Source organism: Formica exsecta, unplaced genomic scaffold, assembly GCF_003651465.1.
Source record: "Formica exsecta isolate Colony F162 unplaced genomic scaffold, ASM365146v1 scaffold247, whole genome shotgun sequence".
In the NCBI taxonomy this organism is placed as follows: Eukaryota; Metazoa; Arthropoda; class Insecta; order Hymenoptera; family Formicidae; genus Formica; species Formica exsecta.
In genome coordinates, this window is record NW_021849743.1 from 1,683,927 (window position 1) to 1,704,131 (window position 20,205).

General features: G+C 33.9%; 2 protein-coding genes across 2 annotated transcripts; one reads left to right on the plus strand and one right to left on the minus strand.

The window, feature by feature from the left end:
• Window positions 1-6: 6 nt before the first annotated feature.
• Window positions 7-3,512, minus strand: LOC115236386 (chondroitin sulfate synthase 2). The gene is made up of 7 exons (XM_029808797.1): window positions 3,247-3,512; window positions 2,379-3,166; window positions 2,000-2,307; window positions 1,262-1,852; window positions 862-1,137; window positions 614-797; window positions 7-523 (listed from the first exon to the last, which is right to left on the minus strand). The coding sequence occupies exons 2-7, from the start codon at window positions 3,022-3,024 to the stop codon at window positions 222-224; spliced, it is 2,307 nt and encodes a 768-aa protein (XP_029664657.1). The 5' UTR covers window positions 3,025-3,166; window positions 3,247-3,512; the 3' UTR covers window positions 7-221.
• A 1,753-nt stretch (window positions 3,513-5,265) lies between these two features.
• LOC115236346 (mucin-3A-like) lies at window positions 5,266-19,726 on the plus strand. The gene is made up of 15 exons (XM_029808732.1): window positions 5,266-9,669; window positions 9,740-10,898; window positions 10,993-15,000; window positions 15,230-15,433; window positions 15,569-16,120; window positions 16,280-16,507; window positions 16,608-16,742; window positions 16,853-16,990; window positions 17,096-17,271; window positions 17,342-17,492; window positions 17,821-17,988; window positions 18,059-18,198; window positions 18,353-18,514; window positions 18,608-18,710; window positions 18,860-19,726. Exons 1-15 carry the CDS (start codon window positions 5,266-5,268, stop codon window positions 18,988-18,990), a joined length of 11,859 nt encoding a protein of 3,952 aa, XP_029664592.1. The 3' UTR covers window positions 18,991-19,726.
• The last annotated feature ends 479 nt before the right edge of the window (window positions 19,727-20,205 follow it).

Here is a 20,205-nt window from a genome sequence, read left to right on the forward strand (position 1 = left end):
AAATATATAATTTATTTCATTTTCATATATAAATCTATGTAAAAAATATACCTAACTTCTCTATTGAACATTTTTGTCCTACATTGTAGGTATCTATGTGAGTATATCTATATTTTCTCCTAGTTTTATGCGAAAGTATAAAGTGTTTGATACAAGAAACATAAATTAATAAATAGTCGTTCTTTTTTGTAAAGAATACATATTGTGATTTTTACACTTTCTTATACTTGATGATTCTGATAATCTAATATTAATCTAGCCAGTTGACTACGTTTACCCAAATGATTATTTCTCAGTTTAAGGCAACTTTTATAAATACTATCGTTGGAAGCGTCGTCACAATTAATATCTTTGTATTTTACTTTTAACGTCGGTTCTACCGCGCGAAATACATGCATATCACTGAAAGACACATACATTTCGAATAGAGAAGTTACGGGACTGTGCTTGGAAAGTTTCAGTAGAGTAGCAATGTCCTTATCGGATCGTGCTAACGGAATGCTCGTCTCGACTGTTTGCCGCACTGAAACACATTTTGATATATTGGGTTTTAATCACACAATAGAATCGACTTCTCTCGAAGCGAATTAACAAGTATATATGCGCTTCATACTTGCGTTGTAATCTCTGATGTAAAATGCGATATTGTTGTAGTTCTGTTCATCGTACTTTCCGTAATTACTATTGACATCCACCTCATTGGGAGCAGCTTCTTCCGCGTAAATTATATCAGGATGGAATTCGATAAACGGGATCGGGCTGAATATCTGATAGCGACTGATGGTATTCATACGAACCTAGAAAAAACAAATAAATTAATTATATACAGAATAATTATCAATATGTCACATGTATACTTACTCTGTTTAAATAATCTATTTTTAATTTCGTTCTTGCTTCCACGAGAAGAACCAAACTCTCCGAAGAAAACTTCTTCGCGCATAAATCGATCACGGCAATTCTTAACATTGGATTTAAATCTATGGAAGTTACATTGATGGGCAATCGTATGGAGAGCCAAGTAATTCTCGATTGATCCTTTTTATACTTTTCATTCAGCATTAATATGTTTTTTTTTACTTCATAAAAGATATCGCTTCTGCCTTTCGATGGTGAATCGAAATTATACAAGAGAACCTACAAAAATAATATTGTATGTAAATAATGTAATATGTTAATATTATTTACTATTTCGTGACATATTTATAATACTAATTATTTATAACGCATATTATAAAAAAAACTTTCTATTTGAACTGACCATCATGAGAAAAGTCTTGTACTTTTTTTCCATACAATCTTGTGCATAATGTTCCATAAAACTTAACGCGTCTTGCTTTTTCTTTAAATCGACGGTGATAATTATATTAATTCTTGTGTTTTCAGTCACATATGGCACGGGTATGATTTCTACTTTTCCTAACGGTTTGCAGACCTCGATTCTCTTTCTTACTTCCTTGCCCGTGGCCACTTCGTTAAACGCTACGTCGAGTATATAATCCATTCCTCTGGATGCGTCAAATTTTTGATAACCATTCAGCAGCTTTTTAAAGATTAGTTTGCTGTCGTATTTGCTTATAATATTATTCGTAACTGCGTTTATCACATAATCTATATCGGATTTTGCGTCGCCTCTTAGTTCTTGAATATTAACGAAGTCGGTCTCGAAGAAAACGTGAGATTCATTGAAATACGACCAGCGCAAGATATCGAAACGTCCGAGGGGTCTATTCCCAGGTTGATTTCCAATGGGCCATGATACATTACGTTGATTCGACGGACCAAGATGTGTAGTCGCAGATATTACTTTGCGTATATCGGTGATCGATTTGTGAACTCTGATAGAATTTATCTGAAAACAACGAGAGTCATCTTATAATACAAAGTAACACATATGTTTTATAAAACATTTTTTAATACATAGCTTATATAAATAAAATTTCTATCAAAATGACGCCTTATGTATATAATTTGTACAGTACTATTTCAGAAGACTTACTGCAGCAAAGTACATATTAAGTTTATAAATAAGCATGTGATTGTAGATAGGATATATGGATAGCGAATTTTGGAATTCATTTTGATCGGTCAATTGAGCAAAATCCTTCTCAAAATTAAATGTTGGTTTCAATTGGGTAAATGTAAAGTTTTGTCCTTGTATTCGGTTGCTACAAGGTATAGAAGTGGAATGGAGAATGCAACGACCAACATTAATATCATCTGAATCTGAATACGCGTTCTTGACACACCAGTCTAGATTATTTTTTATTTCTTGTATAACAGAATGGCTCAAAAGAATACCAGATTCTGAAAATAATTTAAATTATCCGTTAATTCATGTATTAATTACAATTGAATTATAAAAATGTATGTTTTACCTAGAGAACAATAAGTATCAATTTCACTTGGAGCACCTATGTGAACATTTTGACTCACGCTTATTTTATTTACAAATTCTACCAGACCTCTTGCATTTACATAACTCACATCTTTAGTTAGAAAATAATAATCATAGCTTTCTACATAATTATCAATAATGTATTTCATAGCGTGAAAGGGTTTCAAGATGCTTCTCGTATCAGTAAATCCCACTATTCCAGGGAAGGAAACATTTGGTTTGGTCCCTTCTGGTATGGATATAAAATAGCGAATTTTGTCTACTATATGAGCAATTGTTTTGTTCAGCGCTATGTCTCTACTATGAAGATACTCCCGACTCGTTATAATTCCCACAAATAATTTCTCTCTAATTCCAAGCTCCGTTGAATAGTATCTCGGACGCACAAATGTTTTCTTTCCTTTTTGCATTGGTTGTGGTTTACTATCAGTGTTTATTCTTGGCTCATAGGGGTCTATGTCTTCCAAAGTATTCGAGAAATGATCAAAAGATTCTGCTGCATCGTGTTGTCTATCAACATCGATTGGTATCAATAATAAACTGAAACTTAGGCCCATACATATACCCATTATCAAATAAACATTGCTCCAACAGATCGAATACAAAACTTTAAACAATGGTCTCATTTTGCTGAGTTTAAGAAACTTTTGCTCTTTTAAATTTTAATCCCCTATCGTGTTTAAATTATACTTCTAATAATATTTTTTTGCAAAAAAGATTTTTATTTATATTGCTTTGGAAAGTGTAACATTGTGTAGTTTGTTGTATCTGTAAATAAATAATATATTAAAAAGTTGTCATATACACACACACATTCTCATCATGCATATATATAATACATTACTAACTTGTGTATCAGTTCATCAAAATCCCATAATAACCTTAACTTTTCGATGAGATTCGATATTGAAACTCTCTGTGCATTTTTCTGTTTTAATCCCTTCGCAATTATCAAACCATAATCGTTTGCATTACATTCACCGATTTGTTTCTACAACAGATGCGACAGATTCTATTAATTACACGACAGAGATAGAGAACGTATACGTTCCATTCGCGCAGCACAATCTGTCATTCATTATTTGACATATCACACATATATACACGCACACATGCGTATCGAGTTACCACGTGTCCTTCAACCCTACTACTCTTATATATATATAGAATCAAGTGCAAGCAAATTAAAATGTTTCTGAATTTTTTTTCAGTGATAATCGCAAAGAATTTTCAATAAAATTATATAAAATATAAACAAACCATTCTTTCTATACATATATGTATATATATATAAATATTCTCTTTTATAATTATATATCATTAGTGAAATATTAATCATTATAAAATCATCCTGCAGTTATGTAATTCTGTATATTTCACGTGTATAAGAAGTTGCATCGTTGAAGGCGCTCTCGCAATTTTCATCTTGATTGCCATTTTGATAATTGAATAATCGTATGAATATATTGAAAAACACTATACATATATATATATATATATATATATGAATACAGATATATAAAACGTTCGTCAATTATCGACATATTGCTCATGTTAATCCTCGCGAAGTTTACGAATTATTACGGACTTCGTATCAATCAATCCAAGCGCTACAAGCACTGTTTTTCCATGACAGTACCTTCCATTGTATAATGCTCGATGGAAAATTCATGCAAAATAACGGCTACGATACGCACGAATCGCGAGCATACGATCGCCTCTAAGAATGCCCGTGATATGACGCTATGCGAATCATTTTTCTTGTCCTATTTTACATTGCGACTTATGTGGCAAGCATCGCGGACGGTGGTGAAACCACCAGGACAATGCCAGGTAATTATTTTGACGTATACTAAATTCTTCTCAAATGATTTCTTTATCAAGCGTAGAGATCTTAGCAATTATATAACATACAGTAGACAATAATTTTCCAGCAATAATAGCATTATTATAATAGCATTATTATGCACGTGTTCTCCCACACAGTTTTTCTCTCTTTAAATATTTTTAGGAAACGGCATAAAGCATATCCTCAGACAGAAAAATAAAGCGATACGAGGTGAGATAACCGAGAAACTTATCGATGATGAATCGACTCGGCAGACAAATAAGCGTAGGGGGCAATCGTTATTAATCAATCGAATTGACGGCTTATCGCAAAATCGCAAAATTTTAAATGGCAAGTTAGCACGAGTCAAGCGAAGTCTCCGGAAAAGAAAGAAACGTGCGAAGGTTTCGGATATCGCGCGTCATCGGAATTCCTTCGAAAATGATGATGTTGACGATGATATCGATGAGAGAGAAAAGGATACCTTATCGGCGAAAACACGTGGACTCCCTATCTGGCAAGTTTCAGAACCGATGGTTCCTGCAATTGATCTGAATTCTACGACAAATCCGATGATTGTACAAACAGAAATGATTAATCGATCCTCGTTCATGTTTAAAAGACCGCGATCAGAGAATTTAAACTCTTATCGTTCCTCGAATGATCACCTAACAGGTTCTAATGAAAAATTCCTGTTAGTACCGATTTCCAAGGATCTGTACGTTTTGAAGAATATACAAGATACTTCTGAAACAAACATAGATGGAATGATTATTCCCAAGCGTTATAAATTATTAGAAAAAAATAAGAATAAAGGAAACGCAACATCGGCTATTCTCTCGTTCAAAGCTCATATCCACCACGACGTGAAAGATGTAGGTAGAGCGTATCTTCATCATAGAGCTTCCAATAATCACCATTTATCTGAAATACCTTATCGGCGAAAACACGTGGACTCCCTATCTGGCAAGTTTCAGAACCGATGGTTCCTGCAATTGATCTGAATTCTACGACAAATCCGATGATTGTACAAACAGAAATGATTAATCGATCCTCGTTCATGTTTAAAAGACCGCGATCAGAGAATTTAAACTCTTATCGTTCCTCGAATGATCACCTAACAGGTTCTAATGAAAAATTCCTGTTAGTACCGATTTCCAAGGATCTGTACGTTTTGAAGAATATACAAGATACTTCTGAAACAAACATAGATGGAATGATTATTCCCAAGCGTTATAAATTATTAGAAAAAAATAAGAATAAAGGAAACGCAACATCGGCTATTCTCTCGTTCAAAGCTCATATCCACCATGACGTGAAAGATGTAGGTAGAGCGTATCTTCATCATAGAGCTTCCAATAATCACCATTTATCTGATTATGATACAAATTATTTATATACTGATTTCAATTCTCGTGTCCTCGAAAAAAACACGGAAAATCTAACGCCACTCTCGTATCCTAATTTCTTGTATCCGGGCATTGCCTTTCAGACTCGTCCCGATTTAATCGACGCCGTTCCTAAAATACTCGACCAACAGATTACCCTTCGCGTTCCAGATTATAAATATATAACTTTTGTAGATATTGACTCGAACACTGAAATCGTTCCTTACGATTCGTCCACGATTCCATCGACGTCTCCTTTTTTCGATATGTCAAATTACGACATATCTTCGTATCCTAAGAAAAACGCAAATAACCGTCGATCGAATATTTTACATGCGATAAAAGTGGATGAATTAAATCCGCAACCGGATAGCGGAAATTATGAAAACTCTTTAGAATATAGCGAGCTTATTGAATCGACAACTACGGATTTCCAAAATACATTTGGCACTCTTGATGATAATACAGATGCACCAGTTACTTTGAAAAATACCGAAATGGATGATGATAAAGAGTTATTTGACGTATCAAAAAATATAGAGAACAACTTTAAAGTATCAATAGAAAGCAACAAAAATAGAATAAATGTCATAGGTAATATTTCGACGCAATATAAATCTGCTTTCGATGCATCTGTAAACCAAGATAATAATTCCTTCTCTAATAATTTTTTTGTTAATAATATTGAAAATAATAATCAAGATACAAATGAAGATAATACAGGATCTGGAATCTCAATTTCAGGCGAATATAGTGATGAGAAATCAACTTATTTCAACGATTTCAATTATGATAATAAATTTATCGATGAAACATTATTTAGTAAATATACTACTATTAAATTGGATTCGTTTTTTAATATCGAAAATTACACAACATCCGCTTCGTTACTTTTTGATACTGATGAGTGGTCGTTTAATAAGAAGCAGTCTAATGTGGGAAATCCACGCGCTTTATTAAAGGCAATTGAACCATTATCCTCAGAGCTGAAAAAATTGCTAACCGCTGTTAAATTGGTCAATCAAAGCATTAGCAACGTACAAAACAGATTGTGCGATAAGAAAAACGTTGTCAGATCGGCGAGGATCGAGCGAGAAAGTAAAGAAAGAAAAGCCACGAATATTGCAGAGTCAATTAACAGGAAGGATAATTTTGATCTCTTTATGGAAAATTTTGATAATCAATCTCTGGATCAAAAGCAGATTAAAATCAAAGGCAAAAATATTGTAGATCGGACAAGTAATGTAGAATTTAAGAGAAAAACTACTACTAATCACTACTTTTTAAATAAATTGATGACACCGTTGCAGAAACATGAAAGCTCGATTAGCAGTAATCGAGGAATGAGCAATGATCGTAGAAATTTCCTCAAAAAGAGAAAATTGAATAAGAACAAGTTTCCCAAATCGGATAACATTGAGAAGCATAGATTGCCTCATTTGAGATTCAATAGAAATTTAAAGTCTTTGTCAAAAAATTACAAATTGCAACCGAAGCCGATCCGACAGTTCGTCGAATCTAGATTGAAAAGAGTGATACGTACAACGACAGCTGATGTAATATCGTCATATCCTCTGATCGAAAGCAATGTATCGAGCAAAAACAATTTTATAAATGGATATACACAAGATTCTAGAGAAAATGAATCAATTTCTTTGTCAGGACATAATACATTGTCGAAATTCTCGGATATGCCGGCAGACAAGGATAATCAGATGAATTTTTTATCAAATAACAATCAAGATTTGACGCGATATAATGTAACAAACAAATTATCCAATGATGAAGAAAATAAATATTCTCCCGTCGATCCGCAATTTTATAGGGAAGCAACGGCTTACCTCGATATACTTCGATTGTTAAATATGACGAAGAAACCTTATATAGAACATTCGACTGATATTGTGGCAAATATAACGGAATCGTTGATCTCAGAAATTTTTGTAACTACAACAATAATCTCGCCGTATCCTATCGAGAGATCAACGACTATCACTTCGAGAACTACCATCGCATGGAGACAAGAATCTCCAGAAGTGACCGAGTCGGTTTTATACGATTATTTAACAGGTACCGATTACAAGTATTACGACGAACAAAATTATACAAATATATACGAAGATTATGGATATGAAGATCGAGGAAATGTTACGTCTTGGTACGATTATATGGAAGAAACCACGACTGAGAAGAAGGCAATTAGTGCAACTACTATCAAAGATTTAATACCGAAATTTGTCGAAACAACGAGAGGTGTTGAAATTACGACACCTACAAAAAAGAAAATAGATTACGAAGTTGTGGAAACTATATCATTGACACGATTGTCAGTTACGTTGAGTGCTTTTACGATAACAATGCCTACTACACTGTCACAACTTTATACGACAGAACTGCCAATTTTTCCGATCGATGAAGAGATATTTACCACTGAAATCACTACTGAAGAGACAGCGTTGACTGTCGCAATGCCTACTGAAATAACTGAAACTTTTATCATAATTCCGACAACGATAGAATTTACAACCGAATCTGTTATGCTATTAACACCATTTTTAGAAAATATGACGGATATTACTTTGAGAATCACAATTCCTGCAGCTACTTCGAGAATTTCAATTGAGGAGACATCCATGACTACTGAGAAAGAAATTTTAGAAAGTACATCGACAACTTTGACGACAGAAGTAACAAGTTTCCTTGCTGAAACAAGCATATCCTTGTTTATAATTTCAACTGTACCATCATTTACAACTGCAGAATTGACAATTCAAATTACAACTCCCACCGTATCTATCGATTTAATACCATTGACAGTTGCAAAAAGGCCTCGAATTACAACACCGATAGAAGAAACTACTTCCGTAACTGAAAGAATGATTACAAGTGTAAGTCCAACTATAATACCGACCAAATCTACAGCTATTTTTGGTGAGAATACAACTTTGTATAGAGCTATAACGAGCAAGATTACATATGTTACAAGAATAGAAACGGAAATAGAAGACTTAATTTCGTTTACGACGCAAGCTTTAACGTTAACAACTCACATTCCGACAAGTACTTTGAAAATAACAGAAGAAACTAGTTTAGTCGCCGAAAAGATTAAAACGACGTCTATAGAAAATATGACTACTACAGAAAGTACGTATATAACTATTCCATCAATTACACAATTTACTCCAACTGTGCAAGTAGCTGAAAGTACAACTGAAACATCAATTACCATTAGTAAAATTACTGTTGTAAAATATACTATTACTACAATCACAAGCTCACCTACAACTTCGGAAAGAACGGAAACGGTTTTAAGCACATCGACAGAAATTGCAATGACTACTTTAACATCGGAAGAAGAGAGCCCGGTGACGCAGATTGAAAAAACTATAACAGCGGAAGAAATGACAACTACAGAAAGCCCAACAACTATTGAAACTCTAATGACTACTGAAATTCTAACAATTAGCGAAACTTCAGTGTTTAATGAAACTTCAACGTCTAGCACAATTCCAACTATCGAAGTTTCATCTATATCAAGTGCCGAAACTCTTCTAACGACTACAGAAACTACAATTACAAAAATTCTAACGCCTTCTGAAATTTCAACAATTACCGACACTTTGCCTACTGAAAATCGAACAATCACTAAACCTCTAACGACTACCGAAATTTCAACGTTAATTGAAATTCCAGTAACGACCGAAATTCAAACAACTATCAAAACTTTAATCACCGAGACAATTGAGAGCTCTTCAACATCTTCGGTAATACCTGTTTCAGTAACTGCAATTAAGACAGTTCCAACTACGTTATTGATAACGACAAAACGACCTGCTACAACTTCCGTTAAAACCACAGTTTCAATTACATCATTAAAATTAACAACATCAACGCCATTATCCCTGATCACGAATACAACGCTGAAAGAAACGCCATATACTACGATTTCTGGCACGTTTTTAACTACGACAAAAGAACCTACTACAACAGCTTCTGTTAAAACCACAGTTCCAACTACAACATTAAAATTAACGACGACAACGCCATTACCCCTGGTTACGAATACAACGTTAAGCGAAACGCCATATACTACGATTTCTAGCACGTTTTTAACTACGACAATAGAACCTGAAAATTCTAACGCCTTCTGAAATTTCAACAATTACCGACACTTTGCCTACTGAAAATCGAACAATCACTAAACCTCTAACGACTACCGAAATTTCAACGTTAATTGAAATTCCAGTAACGACCGAAATTCAAACAACTATCAAAACTTTAATCACCGAGACAATTGAGAGCTCTTCAACATCTTCGGTAATACCTGTTTCAGTAACTGCAATTAAGACAGTTCCAACTACGTTATTGATAACGACAAAACGACCTGCTACAACTTCCGTTAAAACCACAGTTTCAATTACATCATTAAAATTAACAACATCAACGCCATTATCCCTGATCACGAATACAACGCTGAAAGAAACGCCATATACTACGATTTCTGGCACGTTTTTAACTACGACAAAAGAACCTACTACAACAGCTTCTGTTAAAACCACAGTTCCAACTACAACATTAAAATTAACGACGACAACGCCATTACCCCTGGTTACGAATACAACGTTAAGCGAAACGCCATATATTACGATTTCTAGCACGTTTTTAACTACGACAATAGTACCTACTACAACAGCTTCTGTTAAAACCACAGTTCCAACTACAACATTAAAATTAACGACGACAATGCCATTACCCCTGGTTACGAATACAACGCTAATGATAAGCGAAACGCCATATACTACGATTTCTAGCACGTTTTTAACTACGACAATAGAACCTACTACAACAGCTTCTGTTAAAACTACAGTTCCAACTACATTATTAAAATTAACAACGACAACGCCATTATCCCTGGTTACGAATACAACGCTAAGCGAAACGCCGTGCACGATTTCCACTACCTTTTTGACAGAAGAGATCGAGAATACAACTTTTTCTATAACATCTACAATATCTACAATTAAAATATTGCCGACTACACTATCTACATTAATAACTACGACACCATTCTTGAATACAAGTGTCGCAATAAATAAAACACTTTTCACCACAATTTTTACTACGTTTAAAACAGCATCAATCGAAATGACAACTTTTTCGATGACTCCTATTACTACAACATCCCCGTTCGAAGTTACGTCAACACTAACTCCATCAATTGTAGATACAAATACAACGCTGAGCGAAATAATTTTTAGCACATTTTCGACAGAAATAGTCGAAGGTACGACTTTAACAACCGAATCGTTAACTGAAATAGTTTCTACAACGAGTTTAGTTGAATTAACAACGGAAGAGCGAAAGAACCACTATTACAGAAGCGACAACTTTAATGACGTATCTACCATTAAATACCACGATGTTTTTTGTCGAAACCACCGCAGAAACAACTTTATTCGTAACAGAAACGATTACCGCTATAAGCAGTGAAGAAATTTCAACGATCGAAGAAGTTACCGCTGTTAGTTTTATTACAATAACTGAAGAATCTTCCTTAATTGAAGAGATTATTAATGTTACTTCTACAACTGTTGGAATATCAATACCTACGAAAATCACATTGACTTTTACGGAAAGAAGTACAACACCTGCAATAGAAACAAGTATCGCGAATACTAGCTTGGCATCGACAATAGCCATGACGACTGTTTCGCTTTTACGAGAAACTACCACAGAAACTATAAAGACAAGTTTGATAACAACAACTGCCACATTGTTGCCGCCAATTACTGAAGAACCAGAGCAGATAACGATCTCAAAAACTGAAATGACGTTTACTCCACTATCCGAATTTACGTCGTCAGTATTAATTACGTCGGAAACGCCCGCTATTACACCAGAAGTTATTTCTGTATTGCCACAGACTGTATCAGATGAAAGAGAATTCACAACAATATTAACAAGTCCATCGATAACGTATACTTTAGAGAGTTTTACAACATTATCTATCGAAAGAACAGTCCAACCCACTGTTTCAACTTTGGCAGCGACCACTGAAGAAATGCTAGAAGTCGAAACAGAATATTACATAGCAGAGGAGCCGTTCTACGAAGAGGAATATGAAGATTATGTGGAATACGATATCCCGACTGATAAATGGTATGATTATGAAGAGTACGAAACTACGGCGAAGATTAGGACGACTGTGGTATCGAGCACAGCAAAATATACAGAACTGTCCACAGAAGCAGCAACAAGCCCATCTTTTGAGGAAGGTACAACATCTTCATATGAAACTAAAACTTTAGAGTTTACGATGTATTCGACAACTTCTACATCGATTTATACTGATGTAATTTTAACTGCAACTACCACGAAAATACCTTATACATACACCGAGGAAGAGTTTACTTTGATTTCTGCTTTGGAAACATCTGCAATGACTATTATTGAGAATATAACGACGATTGAAGTAGGAACTGAGTTTACAACATCCATTACGAGTAAAGAGGAAGAATCGACGACAATGGCGTTAACCTTTGGCTCTACCGAAGAATACACTCTTCTCCCTTCGACAGCTTTCGAAATTATGACGGAACCGCTTGAATATCTGACGATTCCTCCCAAATTTACAAAACCTACATCGAAATTTTTGGCATGGTACGACGTTACCGCGCCAAAATTCACAAAGCCCAAAGAAATTTCTGAGATCGAATTAGAAAAGACTTCGACTTCGGAACGAATTTTGACGAAGACAGAATTTACCGAGGAAAAATTGACTTCCTTTTTCATTTCATCAATATTGACGACGTTATCGGAGAGAGAAACTATTGAAATATATGCAACAACCGCGAGTATCGCGTTCTCAGAGATGGAAACCGCTTACGAAGTAACCACTTCGGCGACGATGTTAATTACAAAAGAAGAGATTACTCCGTATACCACAATGTTTACCGCCCCAGAAAATAAAACTGAATTTATTACGATGAGGCAAACTACGATCGGGCAAGAAGAAGAAAGGAAAATCTTACTGCAACTACTCGAGTATCTCGAGCAGCGTGAGAGAGAAGTGGCAGAGAGAGAGGAAAAGCTAAAGAAGAAAGAATTACAATGGGAAAAGGAGAAGGAAATGATGCAGCGTGAAAAGGAGAAAGCAAAGAATATTACAACAGTGACTAGTACAACTACGGGCTATGTTACAACTACTATAATTGATACAGTCACAATTCCCGTTGATATTTTCAGTACACAAAATTTGACTGCAGCTCCTACTGCAGAGATTAAAGTCACATCTTTTGTTCTCGATACGTCGAGTTTGGCTGAAATTATTATAACTTCCACCGAAACAATGCCGTATATCACAGAGGAAGGTATATTTGCGACATACATTACAGAAAAGACAGAAGAGACAAGTATAAAAGAAAGTACATTTCCAACGTATATTGCAGAAGTAACAGAGGAAACGGCTATATTTTATACTACCGAGGAAAGTACCTCTGTGACATACATTACAAAAGAGACGGAAGAAATATATATTACAAATTATACAACTCTGACGTCATATATCACTGCATCTATTGTAGATTTATACAACATCAGTTTAGTTTCAATCGAAACCACCACTTCTTACACTACCGAAGAAATATATACTACGAGTTATGGAACCGCTTATCTGAGTGAACCTTTATCTACCTCGTCTACGATGCTGTTCACCAGCCCGATTACTTTGGCTGTTGACGAATTCACTATTATTACAAAAGAAAGCTATACTACGAGTTACATAACCCTTTGTAGTGAATTTCCATTCATTTCGTCTACAATGACGTTAACTAGTCGAATTACAGAGCCTATTGATATCACTATTTTACCTATTTCAATTACAACCCCTATTTCGTATGCTACGGAAGAAACAATAGACATTTATAGTGAGTCTCTATTCACTTCACCAGCATCAGTGTTTATTAAGACAACTACAGCTTTAGCTATTAGCATAACCACGGAGATGGAATATGACGAAGAAATAGAAAGCCTGAAAGAAAAATTGCTCAAGAAAGAACGCGAATTAAAAGAGAGAGAAAAAATGTTGTTGGAAAAAGAGGAAAGATTAGAGAAAGATATAATAGAATTTGAACTGTATATGAAAGAATTCGAGAAAGAAAAAATGTACACCTTGATTGCATCGTCCGAGAAACCGATTGTGTCAACGAGTTTATCAACGCCTGTGCCACCGACCGAGAAGACTACTATAAAGGCCCAAGTAACAACGCAGATTAAAAAAGTAACCGAGAAAGAAGAAAATCAAACTACTACTACAAAAATGGTGACTTCTCGACACGAGACTACAAAAATAAAAGATGTTGAAGAGAAAGAGCGGACTAGTCATGTTCCCGAAAAGATCGCAACACAGGTAGAAGAAAAGATTGTGACGAAAAAAATATGTCTCAATGTCCTGGAAAATACGACAATTCCTTTTGTAATTAAGAAAATGTGTCTGCCATATTTTCCCGAAAAGAATAGAAAGCAAAAATCAGTAAATCATTTAAGCAGAAAGCTTCTGTCATTTCCAAATACGAGAAAAATTAGGGAGTCACAATTTCAAAATTTGCCGTCAGATTTTCGATACAGAGGAACAAGAGCGATAGAAACGACACGTAAAATCGACAATTTACAATTATCATATCGTGAATGGCTGACTAACGAAACCACGAAACCAATGCGACATTTTAAAGGTTTCACTAGGATCTATGGAAAAAAGGGGAGATTTTATTTAAAAAAGATTTCTACCACTACTAATATGCAAGAAAATTATATCTATAATTTTCGAGATAAAACTCCTCTATCTGAACAACGTATTCTTGATTCCTATGAAAGTCTCTTTCGATCAACAGCAACGTTTATGTTAGATAATAAGAAATACAGAAAAAGAAACGTTTTCTTCAAACATAATTTAATTCCTGCAAGAAGAAATAATTTCTCAAATAATAACAAATATATCGAAAACAGAAATGCTTTGTCGACAGAGAAAAATACTCGGTCTTGGATGAGAGAGAATGCAGCCAATGTTTCGAATCAGAAAGCTAGAAGTATAATAACAGAGGAGGAGAATTTAGATGAAAAAGAGAATGAATTTTACACGGTGAATGTACTACATCTCAGCTATAATAAAGACAGAGAAACGCATGAAGTAATATCTGCTAAACCAAATGAAAATGAACTAACAATGATTATGTCTGAGTCAATTGACAACAATAATGTTACTAAATTTGACGAAGGTGGTAAAATTACACCATACAATGAACTTGAAGAAAAAAGTGATTTACAAGAGGAAGACATTCTACAGGAGGAAGAAAAATTGCAGGAAGATTCTTTCGAGGATATGTTAGAAAGTATAATAAAAAGAATCTTGTTCTTTCGAATATCTTTAATTTATAAGGATTTATTTATTTTTATTTATTATAATATCTTTGCACGCAGTCGATTGTAGAATTATAGCTTATTAAATCATTACTTCCATCTTCAGATAATATTATATTTTTTCTTTTTTTTTTCTTTCTATAACCAGAGATTATAATATGGTAAAACATTTTCTCCTTTTTAATAATTTTTATATTGTAGATTATATGAATTATGAGGAACGTACGACATCGGCACCGACACGTGATGATAAATTTTTAGACAGAGGTGAGACTGAAAGCGAGATAGGAAGTAAAACAAAATTTTTGGATCAAATGTGGCCTACGGAAAAAAGTACGACATATCATCTGGGTGGCACTAGATATTGGGAACTCGAAGTTACGGAACCTGTATCAGCTGTATTTAGTATTACAACTGACTTTACAACTAAAAGCAAAGCTATTGACGTTCCGGTTACGGAACCGTCAGCTGTATTTAGTATTACAATCGATTTTACAACTAAAAGCAAAACTACTGACGTTCCGGTTACGGAACCGTCAGTTGTATTTAGTATTACAACGGATTTTACAACTAAAACCAAAGCTATCGACGTCTCGATTACTAGAACAACATGTCTCTATGTTATCTTAAAAAATGAAATAAATACTGACGCAAAAACAAAACGTAATATACATCACCACAAACGAAACGTTTATAAAAATGAAACGAGGAAAAATAATATTTCTATCGAGAAGCAAAAAATTGGTCTTAAAAATATAACAAGAGAGAATACGCAAAACTTGCGCGGATTGAATCGTTACGAACAAAAATCTGGTGGAAAAAGAAAATTTGACGAGTTTTCGCGTATCAACAATGAGGATTCAATAATAGCAAAAACTCGAAAGTTGTGTAGTGTCAATGGGATCAAATCAAAGCATCAAATAATTAAGCACAAAGATACTATGGATACCAAAAATAAAACTAAAAAGAAACAATCAACAAAATCGCAAAAATTACAAAATATTAATTCGCGCTCTCCAAAAAGTTGTACAAATAATTGTATCATGAATAAAAAAAATTCGGGTAAAATAATTACGAGAACGACAACGAATCATTATTCTCAAGCGAAAAATAGCAACAATAAAGAGAATAATAAGAAAGTAACGAAAACCGATGATCACAAAAATCTATCAATGTGCGTTTCACGCGAAAGAGAAAATCACGATTATTTAAATTGCATTTGCGACATCGTGAACGTAATTAAAAACATAAAATCTATATTAAACAGAATAAGTTTTTCGTTGGACGAAATTAAGGCGCTTAATTGCAGCGTATATAAAGAGACCCAGGATAAAATTGTGATTTCGATGGATTCCGACGCGGAAGAAGCTAGAGAATTTTCACAGCCGCATTACAATACCGAATCGTTGAAAGGTCAAAAATATATCAAGCTGGAAGAGCTGGAAGATGATTTTAAGAGCGATTTGGAACTCGGCAACGGTATTTCTTTTTACAATTTTTTATCAAATATCGAAATTCTTATAAAACGATATAAAATCGATGCATGATAATGTTACGGAAAAATTTTATTCTTTTTCAGATCACGATATCGTTTCATTGCCCGGTCTTAATCTCAACTTACCTTGTAATCAAGACGGCGACGGTATCACTTGGCTATCGAGTATTAGCAGACCGAGTTACGCGTGGAAAAGGACCGATGGCATCGCAATTTTCGGTATAGCATGGCATATTTTCGAAGCCATTTGCATATTGACTTCGAAACAGACGTATTGGCATATTTTTATATATAACAATATTTATAAAATCTTAACTAATTCTTTACAGGTTTCGTGGCTGAAAACGGTGATTTGGAATTGCGAAATGTAAATGCAAAAGATACGGGAAATTACACGTGCGTCACAACGTACATGGGCCCCGAGACTGAAGAGCCTGTAGAAACTACCTACGAAATTCATTTGCAAGGTAGATTTTCAATTATCAATTATTTATTATTATTAAAGTTTATTTTATCGAGTTATATTATTTTTCAAAATTTAACATCGCCGAACTAAAGACAATTTTCTACAGTTGTGACGCTACCGAGATACATCATACACGGTGAAAATTGTTACTATACGCGATCCTGCGACGAAAGGGATTTGGATATATTGATGACGTATCTTCCAATAAAGCTAAATGATATTATATGCGAGGCAGATATTTGCAATGCTTATATCTTAACGCCATCTTGCTCTCGAAGCCAAGTACGTCCCGATATATTATTTTTTTAACGCGGGTCTCTCAATTCTGAATTGTGCTATTATTCTCTTACAGATTACAGTAAATATTCTGTTATTGCCATCGCATATCGTCAAACTGATGACCATCGATCCCAAACACTGCAATATCTTTTGTCTTAAAGCCATTCAGGACAAACTCTCGCTTATACTGAGTAAAAATTTACGAATTTTCTTCGGGAAAACTAGTTAGTCGATATTTGCACCTACTCGTTTTACTTTGTCGCAACATATCCTCTATTTTCTTTTGTAATGCGAAAATCAATTTCGTGTATTATTATTCGAAATTTTGATTAAAACTCTCTAATATATTTACGATGCAAAAAAATTTTTTAATACAAATACATAAATCAAGTTTTTTTTTTTTTTAAATATTATATTTCGACATGTTGCACACAATAAAAAAAGACTATAAAATAATTGAACAATATTTTTAATCTTATCGCTTAACAGAGGAGAGGAATGTTGCGGCTTTAAAATTTACAATAGCATCTCTATAGAGTTCTTTAACTACAGTTATTTTCAGATTACCTCATTATGAGCAGAGATTGGTTCCGATTGCTGAAAAGTCCACATTCGCAAGATGGAAAAGAGGAAGGACAAATGCATTTGCCGGAAAAGCCAGTAATATCGGCCTATTTTCCAGCTGCCCGGCTGGATATGGTCTTCGTGGCACGCATTGTGGTATGTTATATTCGCATGATATCCAACTGTAAGAAAATGCATATATAAATAAATTAAAACGTGCTTTCAGTTCCTTGCAATATGGGTACTTATAGCGAGGATGGAATATCGTACTGTAAAAAGTGTCCGTCCGGTACGTATCAGCCGAATCATGGTGCCAGAATTTGTCGCACGTGCACTGATCCCTTGACGAAAGGCTGTTACAATATGGTACATATCCAACTGATCGCAATTTATCAAATATATAGCATATAAATTAATATATAACATATAAATTAATTATGCCGCAATGTTATTAGAATATATTAATAATGTAAAGTGTATCATTGTGTAACATATGTATACATAAATAGCTCTTTTACAGCTGTGGAGTTCTTTTTCCGCTATAATGATAACTTTGGCAAGTCTCGGTGTAATGCTATCGATATTTTTATTATTCCTATGGATAATCTGCTGCGCTAAGAAGAAATTCTGCGTAAAGAAGATAGCTAGTATTATACCTAAGGAAGACGCATTTGAACAAGAGGTAGAATTGTACAATTTAAAAAAAAAGAGATTGTGACAGAACGATAACAGTGAGCAATTTTTTATTAACTTAACTAACTAATTTAACTAACAGAATCCCATAGAGGAACAATCGTTAATTAATGACGTAAGTGAAAACCAAGATCAGCAATGGGATAATGAATACAAAACTAAGAAAAAAAAGAAAAAGTTTTATCTAAGTAAAAAACGTCGAAAACAAGACGAAAGAGGAAAATACAAAAAGATGCGGGTTTGTAAAATCACAGAATATATTTTAAATTTAGCAGAATTAAAGATTATTATTGCTTGAGATTAATATTTTCCTCTCTGTCTTGTACACTGCAGGTACATGAAGATGAATGGGGATCGCATCGTGTAAAGAATATTCCGATCATTTGCCCAGATTCTTATCGGTCTCATGAAGATTATAACAACTGTGAGCACATCTTTCAACATATAAAATATATTAACGTATAAAAGTGTAATCTTTTAATCTCTCTTCTTCATATAAATATTATATATTCTTAAATATATATAAATTTATATAGATTATTCAAAGCAATCATATCGTAAAGGACCCCGGCTGCCAGAATGTGATTTCGATACATGATAAAAGACGTGATATATATATATATATATCAGAAAATATGCTACAGATAGCGAAGCAGAATTATGTAATCTAAGAGATAAGTTTGTATAAATATATTTTAGACTTAATTTTATATACCTAAAAAAAGTATATAATATCCGTCCGGTATGTGCACACACATTTATTTTTCTGTCTCCCTCTGTCTGTTAAAGGATAATTGTACCTATTAAATAACATATTAATTATGGGATCCTCCTCCCCTATTGTATCGAACATATGTTATAAATAAATGTTATACACATAGCATATAAAATATTCCAATATATTGATTATTTTGATTTTGATATTTATATATATTCTTTGTTCTTCATGTTATATTTATTTATTATATATTCTTTGTTTTTTATGTCATATTTATCTATAAATTATTTTTATTGTTAAAACTTAATGTTTTTTTTCGGGATTTGAAAGTTTATAATAAAAATAAGTTTAAATTTGACAAATGTCATATGTTAAAGAATTATTTTTATTATAAACACATACATTTCCTATTGCAATAATTTTTGTACAGCCGAATGATGTTCATGGCATTGGTACTACACTAGTGCGATACAGCCAGATAACCTGAAAACAGCATCATTATTATGTTAAAGTCTCGTATATTGACAAAGATTTAGATTACGATTTTAAGGTATATTCCTCAATAAAATCCAAGGGATATATCAAGGGTAATATCGAGTTAGAAATGACATTTTTCACACGTACCAGAAATTTATTTCAATAGCTGATGACGGACTATAAAGAAGGGAATGGAGAATCCACTGCCCAAGTATACCATAAAAAAGAGCAACAACTTATGCCTGTTCTGCGTGCTGAATGGCAAGTTCTGTAAGAAAAGATAAAATGATTAGAAGATATTTACGCAATAAATATCAGGCATATACATACTTCATATTTCAACGTTATATAATCAGACAAACTGTCACTTACGAATCCAGGAATACCGTCGTAGGGATCGTGATGACCTCCCCTGCGAATCGCGCTCGTCATAAATTGCCTCACTGCTTGGCGAGCGAACATGCCCGTCGAATTGATCATTTTCG